This window comes from Trachypithecus francoisi, unplaced genomic scaffold (assembly GCF_009764315.1).
Source record: "Trachypithecus francoisi isolate TF-2019V2 unplaced genomic scaffold, Tfra_2.0 Lachesis_group11, whole genome shotgun sequence".
In the NCBI taxonomy this organism is placed as follows: Eukaryota; Metazoa; Chordata; class Mammalia; order Primates; family Cercopithecidae; genus Trachypithecus; species Trachypithecus francoisi.
In genome coordinates, this window is record NW_022681456.1 from 103,594,466 (window position 1) to 103,614,066 (window position 19,601).

The 19,601-nt window shown below is 40.1% G+C and overlaps 2 protein-coding genes across 16 annotated transcripts in view; both read right to left on the reverse strand.

The window, feature by feature from the left end:
* Window positions 1-3,699: 3,699 nt before the first annotated feature.
* Window positions 3,700-5,175, reverse strand: REP15 (RAB15 effector protein). The gene has a single exon (XM_033222568.1). The coding sequence runs from the start codon at window positions 4,734-4,736 to the stop codon at window positions 4,026-4,028; it is 711 nt and encodes a 236-aa protein (XP_033078459.1). The 5' UTR covers window positions 4,737-5,175; the 3' UTR covers window positions 3,700-4,025.
* A 314-nt stretch (window positions 5,176-5,489) lies between these two features.
* Window positions 5,490-19,601, reverse strand: part of PPFIBP1 (PPFIA binding protein 1) — a 151,363-nt gene continuing 137,251 nt past the window's right edge. For 10 of the 15 annotated variants that reach the window (XM_033222570.1, XM_033222584.1, XM_033222583.1 and 7 more), the window contains 8 exons: window positions 18,806-18,917; window positions 18,601-18,689; window positions 13,767-13,889; window positions 12,845-12,970; window positions 12,068-12,256; window positions 9,363-9,542; window positions 8,631-8,696; window positions 5,720-8,493 (listed from right to left, as the gene is read on the reverse strand). In XM_033222570.1, the coding sequence (XP_033078461.1) occupies window positions 8,407-8,493; window positions 8,631-8,696; window positions 9,363-9,542; window positions 12,068-12,256; window positions 12,845-12,970; window positions 13,767-13,889; window positions 18,601-18,689; window positions 18,806-18,917 (972 nt within the window). In that variant the 3' untranslated portion in view covers window positions 5,720-8,406. Of the gene's footprint in view, window positions 8,494-8,630; window positions 8,697-9,362; window positions 9,543-12,067; window positions 12,257-12,844; window positions 12,971-13,766; window positions 13,890-18,600; window positions 18,690-18,805; window positions 18,918-19,601 lie in introns of all 15 variants that reach the window. The other 5 variants (XM_033222575.1, XM_033222574.1, XM_033222569.1 and 2 more) reach the window with 4 other exon arrangements.

Genomic DNA, 19,601 nt, shown 5'->3' on the forward strand with positions numbered 1-19,601 from the left:
CTCACTGAGGCCTTCCTTCACCACCCAATATAAAATAGCACCTCCTAACACTCTTTATTCCCTGATCATGCTTTTTCTTTGCATTACTCCTGATGTTATTTAAAATTGATGATTATTATGAGACAGGGTCTCACTCTGTTGCCCGGGCTGGAGTGCAGTGGCTGGACCTGGGCTCACTGTAACCTCCCCTTCCTGGGCTCAAGCGATCTTCCCAGCTCAGCCTCCCAAGTAGCTGGGACTACAGGCACACACCCCCACACCAGGCTGATTTTTGTATTTTTAGTAGAGACAGGGTTTCATCATGTTGCTCAGGCTGGTTCCAAATTCCTGAACTCAAGTGATCTGCCAGCCTCAGCCTTCCAGAGTGCTGGGATTATTACAGGCGTGAGATGTTTTGAAAATATGCATTTAAACATCTGCACGTGTTTGTCTGTCTTCCACCATTAAGATAGAAACTCCCTAAGACTAGGAACTTTGTTTTTTGTACTGCTGGATTGGCAGGGCACAGAACAAGCCCTACATATAATAGGCACTCAGCAATTATGTTTGAATGAATCTATCTTCCATTTATACTTTTAAGCCTTTTTTTTTTTTTTTGCAATATATTAACCCAAATTGCAAAAGCTGAGCTTGCCTCTATGCTATTGGAGACCTCACTACCAAAAAGAGGAAACAGACATCTCTGCCAATACTCACCTTCTTTTAAAAAAATCATTTTTAATTGACAAGTAATTGTGTATATCAATATTCCATTTTATTAAACACTTTTTCATGCCAATTTCTAATGAAGGACAACTAGAAGCCCGCAGATATGTTCTTCCTATTCCAGGTTCCTCACAGAGAGGGCTATGGGGGTGAATAAACATTGATAGAAGGGAAAACAAAGCCATTTCTTGAGGCCGAAGAGAATAGACATCATTTTCTTCTTTCCTGAAGCTACAGGCACCACGGGGATTATGAATGCTCCCTTCCTCACTTTCCCCCAGGACTTCTTTGGGAGATAAAGTTGAAGAGAAGGGATTGGGGGTTGATGTTCCCCAATGTTGCAAGGCTTATTTTAATTTGAAGAACACCAGGCTCAATAGAAAGAAAACAGGAACATGCTCTTAAACCTAAATCTAGATTGAAGTTAACGATGCACCTTTATATTCGCTGTGGATCCTGTTTACTGAGCTGGATAAAGAATCAAAGAGTGGATTTGGATTACTGTACTAAGCATTTTAAATTTTTTTTATTTTTTATTTATTTTTGAGACGGAGTCTCTTTGTCACCCAGGTTGGAGTGCAGTGGTGCCATCTCAGCTCACTCCAACCTTCGCTTCCCAGGTTCAAGCGACTCTCCTCCCTCAGCCTCCCAAGGAGCTGGGACTACAGGCATGCGCCACCATGCCTGGATAATTTTTGTATTTTTAGTAGAGACGGGGTTTCAGCATGTTGGTCAGGTTGGTCTTAAAATCCTGACCTTGTGATCCACTTGCCTCGGCCTCCCAGAGTGCTGGGATTACAGGCGTGAGCCACTAGGCCTGGCCGATTATTCTTAATTTTGTAACTAATAGCAGTTCTATGAGGTAGGTATTGTCATCTCCAGTTTTTAGATGGGAAAATCAGGAGGCACTAGGGCTCCAGAAGAAATCGAATGGCACCCTCAAGTCCACCTGAGGGAAAAGGACATCTACAGGGTGGGGGCAGGGTGCAAGGAACTAACCAAGAATGATGAAGCAACCTGGAAGGGACAATGGCCTGAGAGGGGAAGGGGAGGGAGCTGGAGTCTCAGAGAAGGGCCAGCTGGACAGGAGCTGTCTGGAACAAAGCGTCCTAGTGAGGCAGGGAGAGTGGGGCTAATACATTCCAGACCTGTCCCCTTTCTGATCTCGTGCTCTCCACTGGATGGCAGCCAGAGTGATGCAGTCAGAACCCAGAAGAAGGCAGACAGGGTGGGGAGTAGATGTGGAGGTTTGAACTGAGAATAACTAGCACAGAGGTTTGGTTGGATAAGTGTAAATAAAAGAGCTGGGATTTTAAGCAGGTTTGTCCTCAACTAAACTCAAAATCTCTCACTCCTACCATGACAAAGTTTTTACAAGTCTGCATTGTAACCTATTGATGGTCATACCAATTTGGTGGCTTGCAGTCAGCATTTTACAAATTGATGTCGGACAAACTATCAGAGTGCACTGCAACGTGCTTCAGTTATACAGATCACAGCAACAAATGTATTTCTTACTTTGGAATACCTGCATGACGCCACATTGCGCTCATATGTCTTAATTTAGCCTCATAGGAACATGCTCTAAATTCCAAACCACAGAAGGGGCCAAGGCCATAAGAAGACTGTCAGAAACAGAAACGGTTTTAAGAGGTTGGATGCAGGTGAAAGGCTTCACCCCACATTTTTAATGGCTGCATATCAGTAAACAGATTGTTCAACAACACGAAATGTAGCCACAGATTAAGGCCAGGAAATGGAGGAAAAATGAGCAACAACAACCAGCTAGCATCTTTGCAGGTGAACATCTTTGTGGTCTCAGCAATTCCAGTAGTTTAAAATGAGAGAATTTTCTTTTTATGTATTTGAGATGGAGTCTCGCTCTGTTGCTTAGGCTGGAGTGCAGTGGCGCTATCACGACTCACTGCAGCCTTGACTTCCTGGACCCAAGCAATCCCTCTACCTCAGCCTCCAAAGTAGCTGGAACTACAGACACACATCACCATTACTTTTTGTATTTTTTGTAGAGATGGGATTTCACCATGTTGCCTAGGCTGGTCTTGAATTCCTGGGCTCAAGCAATCCTCCTGCCTCAGACTCCCAAACTGTTGGAATCACAGCTACCCTTCCTGGCTAATTTTCTTTTCTTCTTCTTCTTTTTTTTTAAAATTGATTTTTACTCAACATAATTTATAGGCTTACAGGGAATTTTCTTTACATGACAGTAGAATATGGGCTTTGTAACTGGGCAGACTTTACTTTTTTGTTACGAGCCACTTAATAGATTTATGCGTTACCTAGCCTCTTTGATTTGGCAAATACAAACCTCTTAGAGTCATGGAGGACACATGAAAATCACGCTAATATATGTAAAGCATCTGACTTGACTTACAAGTGCAATAAATAATGGTGATTCCTCTTTATACTGTTATAATTCCACACTGGCTTTTAAGCAAAAATGGTTATTATATGTAAATACATTTTCCTTACTACAAAGGCGAAACAAGTATTATTAAAAGGAATAGTTTTATAGGTCACTGTTTTTAAATCATAGGCAGAGCTAACACTAAAGTGAATCTCAAATCCCATCAAAGTCCTCTCAGTGTGGACAGCAGCTAGGGAGAAGGCAGAATAAGGTAATAAGTGTTAAGAGGAAAAGAACAATATGAGTTTTGCTCAGGAGTCCTGAACCAAAACTTTTTTTTTTTTTTTTAAAGATGAGGATTCACTCTGTTGCCCAGGCTGGAGTGCAGTGGTACAATCACAGCTCCCTATAGCCTTAAACTCCTGGGCTCAAGCGATCCTCCCGCCTCAGCCTCCTGAGTAGCTAAGACCACAAGCGTAAGCCACTGTGCATAGCTTGAAACTGATGTTACAAATGTAATGAAACCTGCTCTGTAGCCTTACCTACTACTTTACCCATCTCCCACCAACAGATGCAAAAACACATTTTATACTTTTGAGTGCTAGACTTATGATTTCAAACAAAGACACTTTTTTTTTGCAAATCAAACTTTAAATGTGACTTTATTATCTCTCTTCCCATTTTTATTATTGAATAAGTGAATGAAATATTAAACTAAATTATAACTTTTCCTGAACTGTTTTTAAATCATAGGCAGAGCCAGAGTTTCCTTTTTTGCTCTCTCCCTCTGTAATTGTGACATTAATATACTTTGATCCCAGTAATCATTTTCAATCAATGAGAAAACAAATGAAAAAAAAAATCTCATGCTGGAATGATGCAAATAGATGAGCTTGCTTATTAGAATCTTTTTTTCTTTTCCTCTTACAGGCCAGTCACATAATACAAATACAAATCAGAGAATGCTAATATAAACCTTGCCCACCTCTCTCAGCCCGTCTTTCTTACTCAGACAGTTTCTGAGCAGCTCTTTGATGAAGACACAATCTTCAGTCTCCAGGACAAACTGAGCCACAGCCTTCCCTCCTGGCAGATGGCTCCTCACCATCTGACTTTTGACACTGTCCAGGACAACTCCCCTGATGTCTTTAGGCTTTCCTGGCATACCAAAGATGATAAACAGACCCAGGCAATCCTCTCCTATTAAGTTACAGAATTCTTCCAGCTTATCAAATCTACTTTTCTTCCAGGAAGACTCCTCTACCCTTGGTTCTGGATTGGAAAGGTCATAAGGTTTAGATTCCATAGGAGGAGGTGAAAACATCTGCAGAGTCTGTACTGCCAGCTGAAGCTTGATTTGCTTGTCGGATCCCCAAAAGGTCCAAATCCAGTCTGCGCCAAACAGGAAGGCTTGGTGCTTGGTCATCTTGGTGGTGGTCAGGAACTCATCAACTCCCTTTTCCTGGCAGAAAGTGATGAAATGAATTAAGAAGATCTCATTCAGAGTATTTGCAGCTGGGCAGAGTTGACTCACAGGATATTCAAATCCAAGGTACTCCTTCAGTTTCTGAGCTGCATGGACTATAGCTTCACTGACCACCTCACAGACGATGGGCACCTCTTTGCTGTCCTTCAGAGCCAACTGTTGCGATGCTTTCTGCCCCATTTTCTCTGCATCCAAATATCACACATGTGAATCTGGTTCAGGAGTACTTCTTTTTCAAAGTAAAAGTTCTGCAAGGAGGTCACATCTGTTAATGGTTCATGTTTTTCTAACTCTACAGCTTCCTTGGGTGTAGTTAAGCATATATACATACAGCTAAATAAACATGTTCTCTCTATCAGTTGGGTGTGTTGTATTCATTCACTTCCTGCTGTCTTATTAAAGATACTAAATTTCACACAAAACGTCTGTTCTATCTAGGTTATATTCGCTCTACTTTTAACCTTTGGTAATCTCTTCCAACATATGTTTCCTCTTTCCAAGTTTTAGTAAAAGTAAAAATGGCACATTAGTTCTTTTTGTTGTCGTTTTTTGAGACAGGGTCTCACTCTGCCACCTAGGCTGGAGTGCAGTGGCGCAATCATGGCTCACTGCAGCTTCAACCTCCCTGGGCTCAGGTGATCTTCTCACCTCAGCCTCTTGAGTAGCTGGGGCTACAAGTGTATACCACCACACCTGGCTAATTTTTGTGTATTTTTTGTAGAGGTGGGGTTTCACCATGTTGCCCAGGCTGGTCTCGATCTCCTAGGCTCAAGCAATCCTCCCGTGTTGGCCTCTCAAAGTGCTGGGATTATAGGCATGAGCCACTGCACCCAGCCCTATGTTAGTTTTTTAAATACCCATACACCTCTTTCTACAAATAACTTCTTCCAGTCTGTAGGTGAGTCATTTCCATTTGCTTTTCCTATTTTCTTTTTTGTTTATTTCTTTTACCTTCTGCCATATTCTTCATTCCCCAGGTCATTTGCTTCTTTTCCTACAAAATCTTCTCAAAGGCCTCAAATTCCCATCTGTTGATACATGTTATAAACTCCATTCAAACAAATTTATGGCAGTTTATAAAGAGATTGTGTTATTTGCTGTATCAGAAACAAAGCCTGTTACTATGAACAACGGAAAATGAAATAAGGGCAATAAAAATGAGGCAATTATCAATTGACTTTATTTCCTTTCATATGGTAACACCAGCAGTGTATGATATTTTGTAAATAAAACACATAAAAAAATTTAACCTTATTACATATTATCAGTTAGGTTATGCCATCCTGAATAAAAAATACTTGGGCTGGGCACGGTGGCTCACGCCTGTAATCCCAGCACTTTGGGAGACCGAGGTGGGTGGATCATGATGTCAGGAGATTGAGACCTTCCTAGCTAACAAGGTGAAACCCCATCTCTACTAAAAATACGAAAACAAAATTAGCCAGGCATGGTGGCAGACACCTGTAGTCCCAGCTACTTGGGAAGCTGAGATGGCAGAATGGCGTGAACCCAGGATTCAGAGCTTGCAGTGAGTCAAGATCGCGCCACTGCACTCCAGCCTGGGTGACACAGCGAGACTCCGTCTCAAAAAAAAAAAAAAAAAATTTGACATCTGTAACAGTCTCCTGGTATTTTCAACCAGGTTCTAAGAACAAATTGATTTCTTCGAGTGGTGACATCTAGTCACATTAAAATAAAATCCAAATAAAGTAAGTCCAATACAGTTACCACATAATGAATGGTAGAGTTTAAAGAAAATTATTATTAGCATCAAATCAATTGTTATGAATAAACAGTAATTTGATATTACAATTTCTTTAATGAATACCTTGGTAACTTGCTGACAACTTAAAAGATAACACCACTGATATTCAAATACAGTTTATAATCAAGTCCAATGGCAGATACTGAACTGCCCACCTCCACCTCAATTTGTGAAAACCTGTCTTCTGTAGGGTTGGCTACCGTGGGTAATTATGTAGCACTGAATAAAAAATAGAATATTTTTCTAATACTTCTACAAATATAATAAACACAGTAACAATTTTTGCTGCAGTGATTTTCTTTACAAAGAATATTTGGGCCCAGTGCTACAGAAAAACATGAACTACATCTTATCATCACAAAATAGCCATTATAAAATGAATTTTGCAGCCTCTGTTTTTTTGAACTTTGAAATAAAATGTTCAGACAAATATTCAACTTTTTAAAAAGCTCCATTCATTGATAGCCTGAGAAATGTACAATGAACATGTTTAGGCAGACTGTTAGTTTTTTGATGCAATGATATAGTTAACAAGGAGAAAAGAAACAATACTGTAAAGGTTTCTGCTTGGCTTTTGGTTTCCTCAAAAACTATTTCTACACATTTTGGGGAGAGGAGGTGATTCTGAATGTATTCAAGTTAGTGTATTCAAGCCAGGCACAGTGGCTCACACCTGTAATCCCAGCACTTTGAAAGGCTGAGGTGGGAGGATCACTTGAGGACAGGAGTTTGAGGCCAGGCTGGGCAACATGGTGAGACCCTGTTTCTACAAAAAATTTTTGAAAAATCAGCCAGGTGTGAAGGGTGGGGTGGGGTGGGAGGCCACACACCTGTAATCCTAGCTATTGGGGAGGCTGAGGTGAGAGGATCACTGGAGCCTAGGAATTCAAGGCTGCAGTGAGCTATGATCACATCACTGCACTCCAGCATGGGCGACAGAGTGAGACTCTGTCACTTAAAAAAAAAAAAAAAAAAAAAAAAGGCCAGGCACAGTGGCTCACGCCTGTAATCCCAGTACTTTGGGAGGCTGAGGCGGGCGGATCATGAGGTCAGGAGTTCCCAGACCAGCCTGGCCAATATGGTGAAACCCCGTCTCTACTAAAAATACAAAAATTAGCCAGGCATGGTGGCGCGTGCCTGTAATCCCACCTACTTGGGAGGCTGAAGCAAAAGAATGGCTTGAACCCAGGAGGCGGAGGTTGCAGTGAGCCGAGATCATGCCACGGCACTCCAACCTGGGTGACAGAGTGAGACTCCATCTTAAAAAAAAAAAAAAGTATACTAATGTCCCTCAAGTTCTTCCATATGAGGTAAAGGGATCCAAGATTAAGGTTGAAATTTTTAAACCTTTAAACAATTTTGTGGTGTCATCAAAAAGGAATATTTCATATATATTAATTTAGCCTCAATGATCAACATTGTTAAAAGTCAGTATGGAGAAAGATCATTCTGACCTCTTCAGAAACCAGCTGGTATATGAACGTTCTTGATCACCAGATTGTTTAGAAAATGTGATCTTTTCACCATCATCCTTAGGTCAAAATAAATGTTCTATTTTCTATGTACTGTATATATACATATATTTAGAAAAATATATAAAAATAAGACAGTAAGAGGCAAGTGGAGGTGTGGCTGGCATTTAGTGGGCACACTGAATGCTTAAAGAAGTTCCACATATTGATTCTGAAATAACATAATGTCCTACTTAGGTGGCTCCAGTGAACACTGATGTGACAAAATCATTCACATCCTAGTTACTGTTCCCCAAATCCTCCATACTGCGGATGCGAAAGGAAACACTCCGGTAAAATACTCATCTTAAATGCAACACTTTAAATATAATATATCACAGATTTTTACATTAAATAGAAGAAAAACAATTATACTCTCAGTCACCAGTGTCTTATTTTTTGTGGCCACTTCGGAATCGGCACATTACTCCTGCTTCCTGTTTAAACTTCTCAACAGCAGAAGCTGGAACAACAAACAATAGACAATCCGCTGCCTGTTGTATATACTGTGAGTGTTTGGAAAAGAAAGTAGAAAAAAGACTAAGCGTTCCTAATGTTCCTCCAGGGGCTACAGTCAAACATTTGAGTCTTCATCTGTAATGCTGGCACTGGGGGAACGGGCAGCAAAATCTTTAAACATGTCATCTTCTTTTAACATGTGCTGGAAAACAAGGAGACAGGGAGTCACACTGAGAGCCAAGAGCTCAGAACCACACATTCTCCAAGAGACATGTGGTCCTTTGGGGTTGTTAAAAGACATTTATAGAATAACACTTTCAATTCATTTCACAAACTCACTGTCAGATTGTTGATGCCTTCGGAGAATGCACCTATCTGTCTCACGGTCCCTTCTGAATCTTCCATCTGCAAAGAACAAACCATAACATGACATACGTGTTTTCACAATTTCAGGGAAAGTGCAACGAGAGGAACAAAAGTCTAAGAGGAAATAATGCAAATAGCACTGAATGGGGTAGGAGCAACAGAACACTTTTGGTGATAATCTCCTTTCACCACTGCAATCGGAAGTGAAAAATTAGAAGAGACACTTTACTGACACAGCTAGTCTAATGCCTTTGCTAACAGTACCAAAGCATTGTGGATTAGAAGGGAAATATGCAGTCCCATGACTTGAATCTGAAAAGGCTAGGTAGAATAACCTGTCCATTCCTAACATGTTTTAATACAGAGATGGCATAATATAGGTAAATATCATAAGCTCTGGAGCCAAAGAGACAGGTTGGGGACCTTGGGCAAGTTACTTAGCTCTCTGTGCCTCAGTTTCCTTATCTCCAAAATGAGAATAACAATGCTCGCCATGTCTTAAGGTTACCACAAACATAGTATACATTAAGGGCTTAGATGGTACCTGGAACATAAAAGTGATCTCTAAGTGTTCACTACTATTTTATTATTATCTGTATTTTTAGTTATTGGAAGAAGATGTCCTCGATCAGACACAGTACACAAAGCTCCCATTTAGTGTCTGAATGATGGAAGCACTTGAAAAAAGGTACATAATGGATTTACCTGCTCTAATCGGTCCAAATCATCTTCCTCATACAGGTGCATATCCAAACCAGGTTTAAATCCTTTCTTAGATGCACTTCCTGATGCCTGTCCCAATTCCATTGGACAAACATATTCTTCACCATCTTCCTGTTTCTTCTTTCTCAAATTCCCAAAATTGCTAAAGGCAAGCTTCTTTGGCTTTAAAAGAAAAGCAAACAAAAACATCCAAAGGATTTGATAAAATTTGTACAATCAAGGACTGATAACATGTAATTATTTTTGCATTGCCCCCTCCCTCCTACATGTGTAATTTAATTATTTACCCCATGGTACAGAGAAAATTAACTGGATGTTTAAATTTGGATAAAAATGAAAGGGCATCCCAGACATATAAATGATGCAATGATAAATGACCCTTGTTATGAATCTCAGAAAATTAATCTTATTCTTCTTATTCATGCCAACTAGCTGAATAGTCACTGTGATAAACAAAATATGGCAAGAATAATTTGATTACATCACTACTATTATTTTTAGAGACCGAATCTTGCTATGTTGCCCAGGCTGGCCTCAAATTCCTGGGCTCAAGGGATCCTCCTGCCTCAGCCTCCAGAGTAGCTGGAACTACAGGCACAAGCCACTGCACCTGGCTTCATAGTTTTGATTAAACAGGACTTAATGCAATGAGATTTATCATGGCTGAATCCAATTTTGCAAGGTTTTTCAATCTAAGATTAGCAAAATAGAATAGACCTCACTATATTTTTTCTTTGGGTGAGGCTATAATTATCTTGTATGCCTATTTTGCTTCCATAACAGGACTGGTGACTGCTAAAAGAATTTTCTGGAGAGGAAACTTCAGTGATACTTAGAAGAGAAACTCCATCTTGGTCATTGGATACTCAGGCAGATAGAGGGGGTAAAAAAAAAAAATTAAAAAGAACTTTGGTGCAAATTTCTGGAGGACTTCATAACCCAACAAATTGGTTGAGATAACATATTTAGAAGAGTTAATCTAGGATCAATTTTAAAGAAGAAAAAGTAATCTGAATTTGGTATGATCCATAAATCCTGGTAAATTAGGAAATATCCATTCTCTTCTGGCCCATCCTCAATCATTTTTAAAGTATCTTTTCCTATTTACAAGGCTGGTCAATCATAAGCCTGAGAAGCTAAATCTGTACAAGAGAAATCTCTCTTCTGTACTTGATTTATAAAAACAGAAGAACTGCAATCAATATTTGGACCCAAGTTATGGGCTCTCTGCACTGCCAATACATGGATTATGGAAGCCAATATTATGCTGTTCATTATCATTTTTTTAGAGACAGAATCTTGCTCTGTTGCCCAGGCTGGATTGCAGTGGCATGCTCATAGCTCAATCATAGCTCATTGCAGCCTTGAACTACTGGACTCACATGATCCTCCTGCCTTGGCTTCCCAATGCACTGTGATTACAGGCATGAGCCACCATGCCCACCTAAGAGGGCGCACTCAAAAAGGGACATGAACCTTGGACCCTCGGATTAAAAGTCTGATGCTCTACTGACTGAGCTATCTGGGTGCATTCTCTTAATTATTATACTTTTAAAAGATATATACTCAGTTGTCCCTCAGTATACACAGAGCATTAGTTCCAAGACCCCCATGTATACCAAAATCCGTACATACTCAAGTCCAGTGTACCCGTGTACCTAAAAAGTCAGGCCTCCCTATATGTGGGTTTTGCATCCCTCCACATTTGCTTGAAAAAAAAAATCTGAGTAGGAGTGGACCTGTGCAATTCAAACTCATGTTCTTCAAGGGTCAACTGTTTCTTCAACTTGTTAGAGTAGGCAGATAGCTAGACATGAGGGGAAGCCCCTGAGAAAAGAGCGGTCCGGAAAATCTCACACCCCAGAAACCACCCAAAACATGCATGCTCCATATGAGCAGAGAGGAGGAGAAATACCTATGGAGAAAGGAACGTCCCTTAAGATGCCCAGTAATCACTCACTCTGCAGTTCACCTGCCAGAATTTAGCTAGCTGCATGCTGATAAAGAGGGCAAGAGGGCAAAGGAGAATTCCTAAGAGAAATGCAGACACAGTACATATAGATTTGACTGTTACACAACCTTCCTGGGGGCGGCGGGAATGAGCAATGCAGCCTTTAGGTAGAACTGCAGCCAACACCCAGCCCACGCATGCGCACCAACTATAGTAAGGGAGGGTCCCACAAGCCTAGGATGGGAACTAGGCAGGGAAAAGGCAAGGACTTAAGGCAGGAGCAAGAAAATGACATAAAAAAGGCAGGGACTTAACACAGAGGCGAGAGCTTCAAGAAACAACTGGACATCATAAAAACCCAACGCAGAACTCCTGGCCTCTTTCTCTTTCAGCAGCCTGCTGTGCCTCGGTTTTTGGAGTGTACTGTCCCCTTACATAAACATTGCTACTGAGACCCTTTTGTTTTCCCTGCAGGATCAGCCCCTGTATATATATTTTTTCTTACAATAAGCTCTTTGCTCCCTATTTCCCTTCAATAAAGCTCTCTGCTATCTGTGAACTGTCTCTTGGCCAACATCTTTCTCCCAAGACAACTAAGCACTGAGGATTCCTGCATCTGCTCGTAAGGAACCCATCCACAAAACTTAGCAAACCCCAGAAAACAGAAAAACTAGGTAACAGACAAAATGTTGCCTTTGTGCCAAGCAATTACTAAACTGTATGAGCCTGAACCAACCTTCACTTTGGCAGTAGCTGTTAGAAGTACATAATCCGGCAGCTCCATGGCATCTCGCTTCTGGTGCTGTGCCTCAGCCCCAATCAGAAGGTTGAAATGAGTGGCCAAATGTCTTCGCAGCAAAGTCTTATTGGGTGGGATGTTCAATAACTGAGCCATTGTTTCTACATTAAAACGAGGCTCTAGAACCTGTTAAAAAAAAATAAGCTTGTCAAAAGTCACCACAAATCATACATGTTTGTATTGTGCTTTATAATTTGCAAAGCTGTTTCTCTTAGGTTATCTCCAATGATCCTCTCAACAGCCTGGTGAGGTAGATACCATATGGACTTTGATCTTTAATTTACATATCTTTTCTCCATTTTGCCCAAGCTAGTGAGTGATAGAGCTGGTCCTGAAATCCAGGATTCAGGCATCCCAATATCAGTCCTCTACCTCTCTGGGGTGCTGTCCGTGGCAGCCAACTCCTTATGCAATATCAATGTGCAGAAGTACAATCTGCATCCTTGCAGGGGTTTTCAAACATGATCATATGAGAGAAAGAAGCTACATGTTATTTGACATGAAAGAGGACAATAAAAGAGAACCGGCTTTAAATTCAATCTAGAGTTATAAGATATCAATACAAATACTCTGAAAGTAAAGATTTACTAGAAATAGGGCAGGAGGGTTGCGTCAGATGACTTTAGGATTATGATAAGCAAAAATTGATAATATCCTACTCGCTAGACTAAAGGAAACAAAGTAAGTCCATTTTAAATTAAATCAGAGCTTTACCATGAGCCCACCATGGACACCGCTGCCTCTGAGATTGGGGGCATATTCTGCCAAGTCCACGGAGCGCAGCCACTCCATCACTCGGTGGTTAGTCCACTTCTGAACTTCTGATGGGGCGATGGTATTCTATGGGAACACACAACCGAGATCCTAAGTATTAAATTGCATTTGCTGTCTAAAAAGTCTGCTCCATGGAGTACAGTTACTCAACATCCCACTAAATGCATAAAGAAAGGGAAAAATTCTCTTTTAAAGAATTTCTGTCATAGTTTGTGTTTCAAGTGTTCTTATATACTAATAAAGCGTTGGTTTAGGAAAGAAAGTTTTTTTTTTTTTTAAGACAGGGTCTAACTCTCTTACCCAGGCTGGAGTTGTAGTGGTGTAATCAGGGCTCACTGCAGCCTCCATCTCCCAGGCTTGGGCAGATCCTCAGACCTCAGCCTCCTGAGTAGCTGGGACCACCAGTGTGCACCCACCAGGCCTGGCTAATTTTTTATTACTATTATTTTTGTAGAGACAGGGTCTACCTATGTTGCCCAGGCTGGTCTTGATCTGCTGGGCTCAAGTGATCCATCTGACTTGGCCTCCCAAAGTGCTGGGATTATAGGCATTAGCCACTACATTTGGCCAGAAAAGGAAGTCTTTATAGTGATATTTATCTCTGTGGATTAGGGAATCAGGAAAAAAATACACCCAAGAAAAGGAAGAAGCATAACTGAAAATGAACCCTTAGCTTTAGTTATACAAGTGGAACTATCATGGAGAGAAAAGGAAGGAATACAGAAAAAGCCTAAGAAGTAAATGAAGCTGAATTTTAAGGCTTTTCCTGCAAGCTCCAAGAAAAATGGCTCTTAGTTTTGACATATGGACAGTCCCATGCCTGAGAAGTGCATGCTTATAAACCTCAATCTTAAAACGGTACCTCATCAGATGGCCGCCTCCGTAGACAGTTTGGTTCAAAGTTATTGATCCTCAGGACCTGGATGGCCCTTTTGATACTGAGGTGGTGTAGCACACTTACAACCTTCAAAGACAGTAAATCATCCTGCGAAAAGAACAAAAGGAGTTCACTGTGCTGGCCTGTAGCAGGGGGACTTTCTTGGGAATCTCAGAAAACTGGAGTAAAAGGAGAAGAGCCTCTCAAACCAATATGCCCCAAGGGCTTGTCAGAACTCACTTTCCCATTTGGAACAAAATCTTCCCCCAAACCCCAAATTAGTATTTTTTGCCAATGAAGCTGCCTTCCACCTGTTTCTCTCTCTTCCTGATGCTCTGAGATAGGACTGTAGAACCCCAGGGCTCTGAAAACCACAGTTTGACAAGCACTTGCGGGGTCACTACAAAAGGTGATCTGCTTTGACTTGATCTGCACATACTACAAACAGGGGATTTATTTGTTTCCGCTTTAGTTTTGAGAACTTTATCTGTGGATAAAGCACTTAGGCATTGACTAAACTGCCCTCTCTATTTCCTTTCAGCAGACAGCGAAGAGCAAATGATGCTCATTGGTGGACATGATCAAGGCTTGGCTTTCTTTTTTCATCTTTTCCTTTTCTTTTTCTTGGAGAGACAGGGTCTCACCATATTGACCAGGCTATCTCAAACTCATAAGCTCAAGGAGTCCCCCGGCCTCAGCCTCCCAAAGAGCTGGGATTACAGGCCTGAGCCACCGTTCCTAGCCAAGGCTTGGTTTTCTGAACTAAAGCACGTCATAGTTTTGGGGAAAATCAGAACAGTGCTCTTGTTATACTATTCCCTGACCTTAATAATTCTCTAGTTCTAGATTATTTTTTAGTAAAGACTTGTCTGCTATTGAATAGCTCTAGTTTATTATGGTTTATCTAGCAGACACTGTGAACAATTTTGGCAAAACTATATCAATCACTGCAAAGGTTTTGGTCAGAGTTAAGGAGAGGATAAAAATGAAGTTATAAGTTAGATATATATATATCTATATATATATATATATAAAACCAATCAACTCCCCCCCCTTCAAGGAAGAATCTTTACCAGTCTGTGGCTCTTGGGAATATTTTCAAATATACCAAACACACCAAAACAAATTATTTCAGAAGAAGGTGATATTAGGGGCAGTGTCAAGATAAGCACCAGTCTACTTCTGAACACACCCAGAAAATAAACAAGTAAAACATCTATTTTAGACACACCTTTCTGATAAAACATTTCTCATGAAAGAAAGAAAAAAATGTAATCTACTACAGAAATATTTAATAAAAATATTAATCAGTTTATATCCTTGCGGCTACTAACTGGCAAAAATTATTTCCTGAAGTTTTTCTGGAGTAATTCCTTAAAAGTAGCATCTTAAGATATGTTAGAAAAAGTACTTATTTTAATCTAAGATTGAGACACCCATTCCAAACTGTGTGGGCTATTTTCATCTAACTAGTCTATCAGCTTCAAAAATATCTGAATGCACAATGTTTACAATGTGATTAAAATGTTAATTGTTTTTGAAATTCTTTACACTTTGAAGGATTTTAAAGAGACAGTTTTATATCAAAACAGACTTTATGGGTGATTTTCTTCTTAATTTTGGATTTTTAAAAACTTTTAATTTTAAAAGAATTTTACATTTGTGGAGGAGTTGCCAAAGATAGAACAGAATTCTATATACCTTTCACTCAGCTTCCTCTAATGTTAACATCTTACATAATCATGATTACATTCGTCAACACTAAGAAATTAATGTGGATGATAATAACATCAACTAAAGTGCAGACTTTATTCACATTTCACCAGTTTGTCCAGTAAGGTCCTTTTTCCGTTCCAGGATCTAATCCACATTAAAACACATATTTTGTGACTTAGGACTTCTAGGGTCAAATTTTCCAGGGTCATTTACTCTTTTGTAGCCATTTCACAGATGTTTCTTATGATTTTAAGCTTGAATTTGTTCACATTCCCAGAGGGAACATACTCACACCTAGATAGGGAGGCAAATATTTACTGAATGTGTTCTAGTCATAATCATGAGCTGTTAAAAGCAGGGATCTTGAAACAGCCTGAGTTCAAACTCTCTCCGACTTTCTATTGCTAACTGTGGAAAGTTGGTTACCAAGTTACCCAATATCTGGATTCCTTCCTTTATATATGTAAACAAGTAGGGTAATAATAGTATTATAATACTAGAGATACACAGAGTATGTGTGTGTGTGTGTGTATATGTAGATACACATACACATATATACACACATACATATACACATACGTGTATGTATATACACACACACTGTGTATCTATAGTATTACATATGTGTGTATAATACTATGTATATATAGTATTATATAATTATATAGTATATATGTGAACAAATTCAAGCTTAAAATCACAAGCAGCATATATGAAATGGCTATAAAAGAGTAAATGACCCTGGAAAATCTGACCCCAGAAGTCCTAAGTCACAAAATGTGTGTTTTAATGTGGTGTCCCAGATTAGATCCTGGAATAGAAGAAGGATCTTACTGGACAAACTAGTGAAACGTGAATAAAGTCTTCAGTTTAGTTGACTGTATTAACATCTATGTTAATTTCTTAGTTTTGAGGAATGTAATCATGATTGTGTAAGATGTTAACATTAGAGGAAGCTGAGTGAAAGGTATACAGAATTCTATCTTTGGCAACTCTTCCGTAAATCTAAAATTTTAATCTAAAATTTTTTTTAAAATAAAAAGTTTAAAAAACTTTTTAATATATATTATACACACTATAATAAAATTAGTAATATTAACTAAAAGGGTTGTTGAGAATCCAGTATTAATATGAGCAAAATGCTTAAAAGGATGTTTGACACATAGTAAATGTGCAGCATACTACACATATTAGTATTATTTCACACAGGTTTACATGATGTGCCCATCAAGGTAAGGGGCTTGGGTTCAATGATAGAGAAGAAAAATCCATGAACTGAACTCCAAATTTTTTTGATATTGAGAAATGCCTACTTAAGTTGGCTGTTTAAAACTTTCCACTTATTTGAAAAAGATTATACTTAGGGTAGTTGGGTCTAAAGCCTACTTCACAAAAAGCTGTTTAAATAAAATAATCTTAGGCCGGGCATGGTGGCTTACACCTGTAATACCAGCACTTTGGGAGGCTGAGGCAGGTGGATCTCCTGAGGTCATAAGTTCCAGACCAGCCTGGACAACATGGCGAAACTCCATCTCCACCAAAAATACAAAAATTAGCTGGGCGCAGTGGTGCACAACAGTAATCCCAGCTACTCGGGAGGCTGAGGCAGGAGAATCACTTGAACCCGGGAGGCGGAGGTTGCGCCACTGCACTTCAGCCCGGGCGACAGAGTGAGACTCCGTCTCCAAAATAAATAAATGAATAAAAGAATTTTAAGTAGAACATGGCCGGGCGTGGTGGCTCACCCCTGTAATCCCAGGACTTTGGGAGGCTGAGGCGGGTGGATAACGAGGTCAGGAGATGGAGGCCATCCTGGCTAACACGGTGAAACCCGTCTATATTAAAAATACAAAAAATTAGCCGGACATTGGTGGCGGGCGGCTGTAGTCCCGGCTACTCGGGAGGCTGAGGCAAGAGAATGGCATGAACCCAGGAAGGAAGGGGAGCTTGCAGTGAGCCGAGATCACGCCACTGCACTCCAGCCTGGGCGACAGAGCGAGACTCTGTCTCAAAAATAAAAAAATTAAAAATACATAAATAAAATAAGAGAATTTCAAGTAGAATATTAATAGTGGTATGGAACCTAAAACAAGGTTCTCCTGGAATCCATCTTTCCCACTGCTGTAAAGCAGGGAATAGTCCTACACACTGGCTGGAAGGCTAGAAGTGTACAATAATGAAGGAACCAGAGTGGAAGTCTAGCCTTCCTCCCGCCTCCTTTAACCCCAGTTAACTCCTGCTGTAGCAGAACCGGGCTGAAGTGAGACGGGTGATAGGGTTTCAGGTAACAGTTGTCCAGAGTGGAAGGGTAGGGAGAAGACAAGTCCTGGAAGATGTCAGGTCAAAAGGGTGGCCTCTTCCAAATGGTCACTGCACATAGAAACCCGTAACTTAGAAACAGCTTGGGCTTAAAAACTCTACATTCTATTTAAAAAATATCTTTGGGCTGGGTGTGGTGGCTCATGCCTATAATCCCAGCACTTTGGGAGGCCGAGGCAGGCAGGTCGCTTGAGGTCAGAAGTTTGAGACCAGCTGGCCAACATGGCGAAACTCCGTCTCTACTAAAAATACAAAAAAATTAGCTGGGTATGGTGGCATGGGCCTGTAGTCCCAGCTACTCAAGAGGCTGAGGCAGGAGGATGGCTTGAACCTGGGAGTTGGAGCTTGCAGTGAGCCGAGATCGTGCCATTGCACTCCAGCCTGGGTGACAATGCAAGACTCCATCTCAAAAGAAATTTAAAAATATATATATATCTTTATGATATATAATTCGCATACCATAAAATGTACCCATTCAAAGTATATACTTCAGTGTTTACATTGTTGAATGTATTACATATAAAATCAACTTTCTGGAGAGCTTAGTTTAAATTAGGCTTCACTTAGTTTAAATTGGGGTTTCAAATTATCCCAAGGCTGTTCAGTCACAATCACCAAATGCTACAACTTCAACTTCACAGGAAATATGCCCGCCACTCTCCTCAAGTTCAAGCAACAGCTTCAAACTCTGGTGTAATCACTACGCTGTGTTTGGCTTACTCAATTTCTGCGTTTTTCAAGAAAAAAATTTTTCCTTCCCCAAACCCAGGAGTGAGTCACTTACAACAGTCATGTAATGTAGCATTCGACCATCAACACGTCCTTCGTCAAACTGGGTCTTATATTGAGGGAGGCCAATATCATCCAACCATCCTAAAAGAGAGAGGCCAGTGTTGCTACCGTGCCACAAAACACCTGTTCTTGTGATTAAAAAGAAAAAGCAGCTATGTATATAATTATTTCATTTTGTTAGAATAAAAACTTCTTACTAGTGACCCAGTTGAAATCCAGCTTCCCGTGATTGGTTTCCTCTTCAGATCCCAGGGCTTGGAGTGCCAGCTGGAGTTTCTTTCGATGAAGTGAATGCTTGATTCCAAGTTCCTGAAACAATAAACATTGACTTTATAATTCTTTTTTTTTTTTTGTATTTTTTAGTAGACATGGGGTTTCACCGTGTTAGCCAGGATGGTCTTGATCTCCTGACCTCGTGATCCGCCCATCTCGGCCTCCCAAAGTGCTCTATATAGGCTGGGTGCCACTGGCAAAGGATGCAAATTTCTCCAAAATGAAGCCAGCACTAGAGACCCAATTCAATACTAAATTACAATCCTAACTTGCGCTAGTAAAGTGCTGTTGAACAAAGGTCCCTGAAAAGCCAAGACCACCACAATTAGCTTAGGGGCGTGTTAGGCATTCCCTAGTGACTCCTTTTCTTTGTAAGCTAGGAACTGTAGCATGCATAAAAAGAATTTGACTCTTATTTTGTGCAAAATATTAAATAATTGGGAAGAAATGTTAAATAATTAGACATAAATTGTAGGGTGCTTTTTTTTTCCTTTTGCAAAGTGCATTGCATATATTACACTGAGAAAATAGGCCAATGATAAAGCCATATAATGATTTTGAGAAATATGAACTTAATTATGCTTATGTAATTATTTTTCATTAAAATGCCCAATGGCTTAAGTGTTCCATAAGGAATCATCAAGACCAGGTCCTCCCAAGACCATCAGAAAAAAATAAGCATGAAGCAATTGAAAACTCCAATTTTTATTTAGAGAGTAT

What these genes read in the sequence shown, in the direction of transcription:
- REP15 (XM_033222568.1), bottom strand. Translation starts at nt 4,736, where the DNA reads ATGGGGCAGAAAGCATCGCAACAGTTGGCTCTGAAGGACAGCAAAGAG.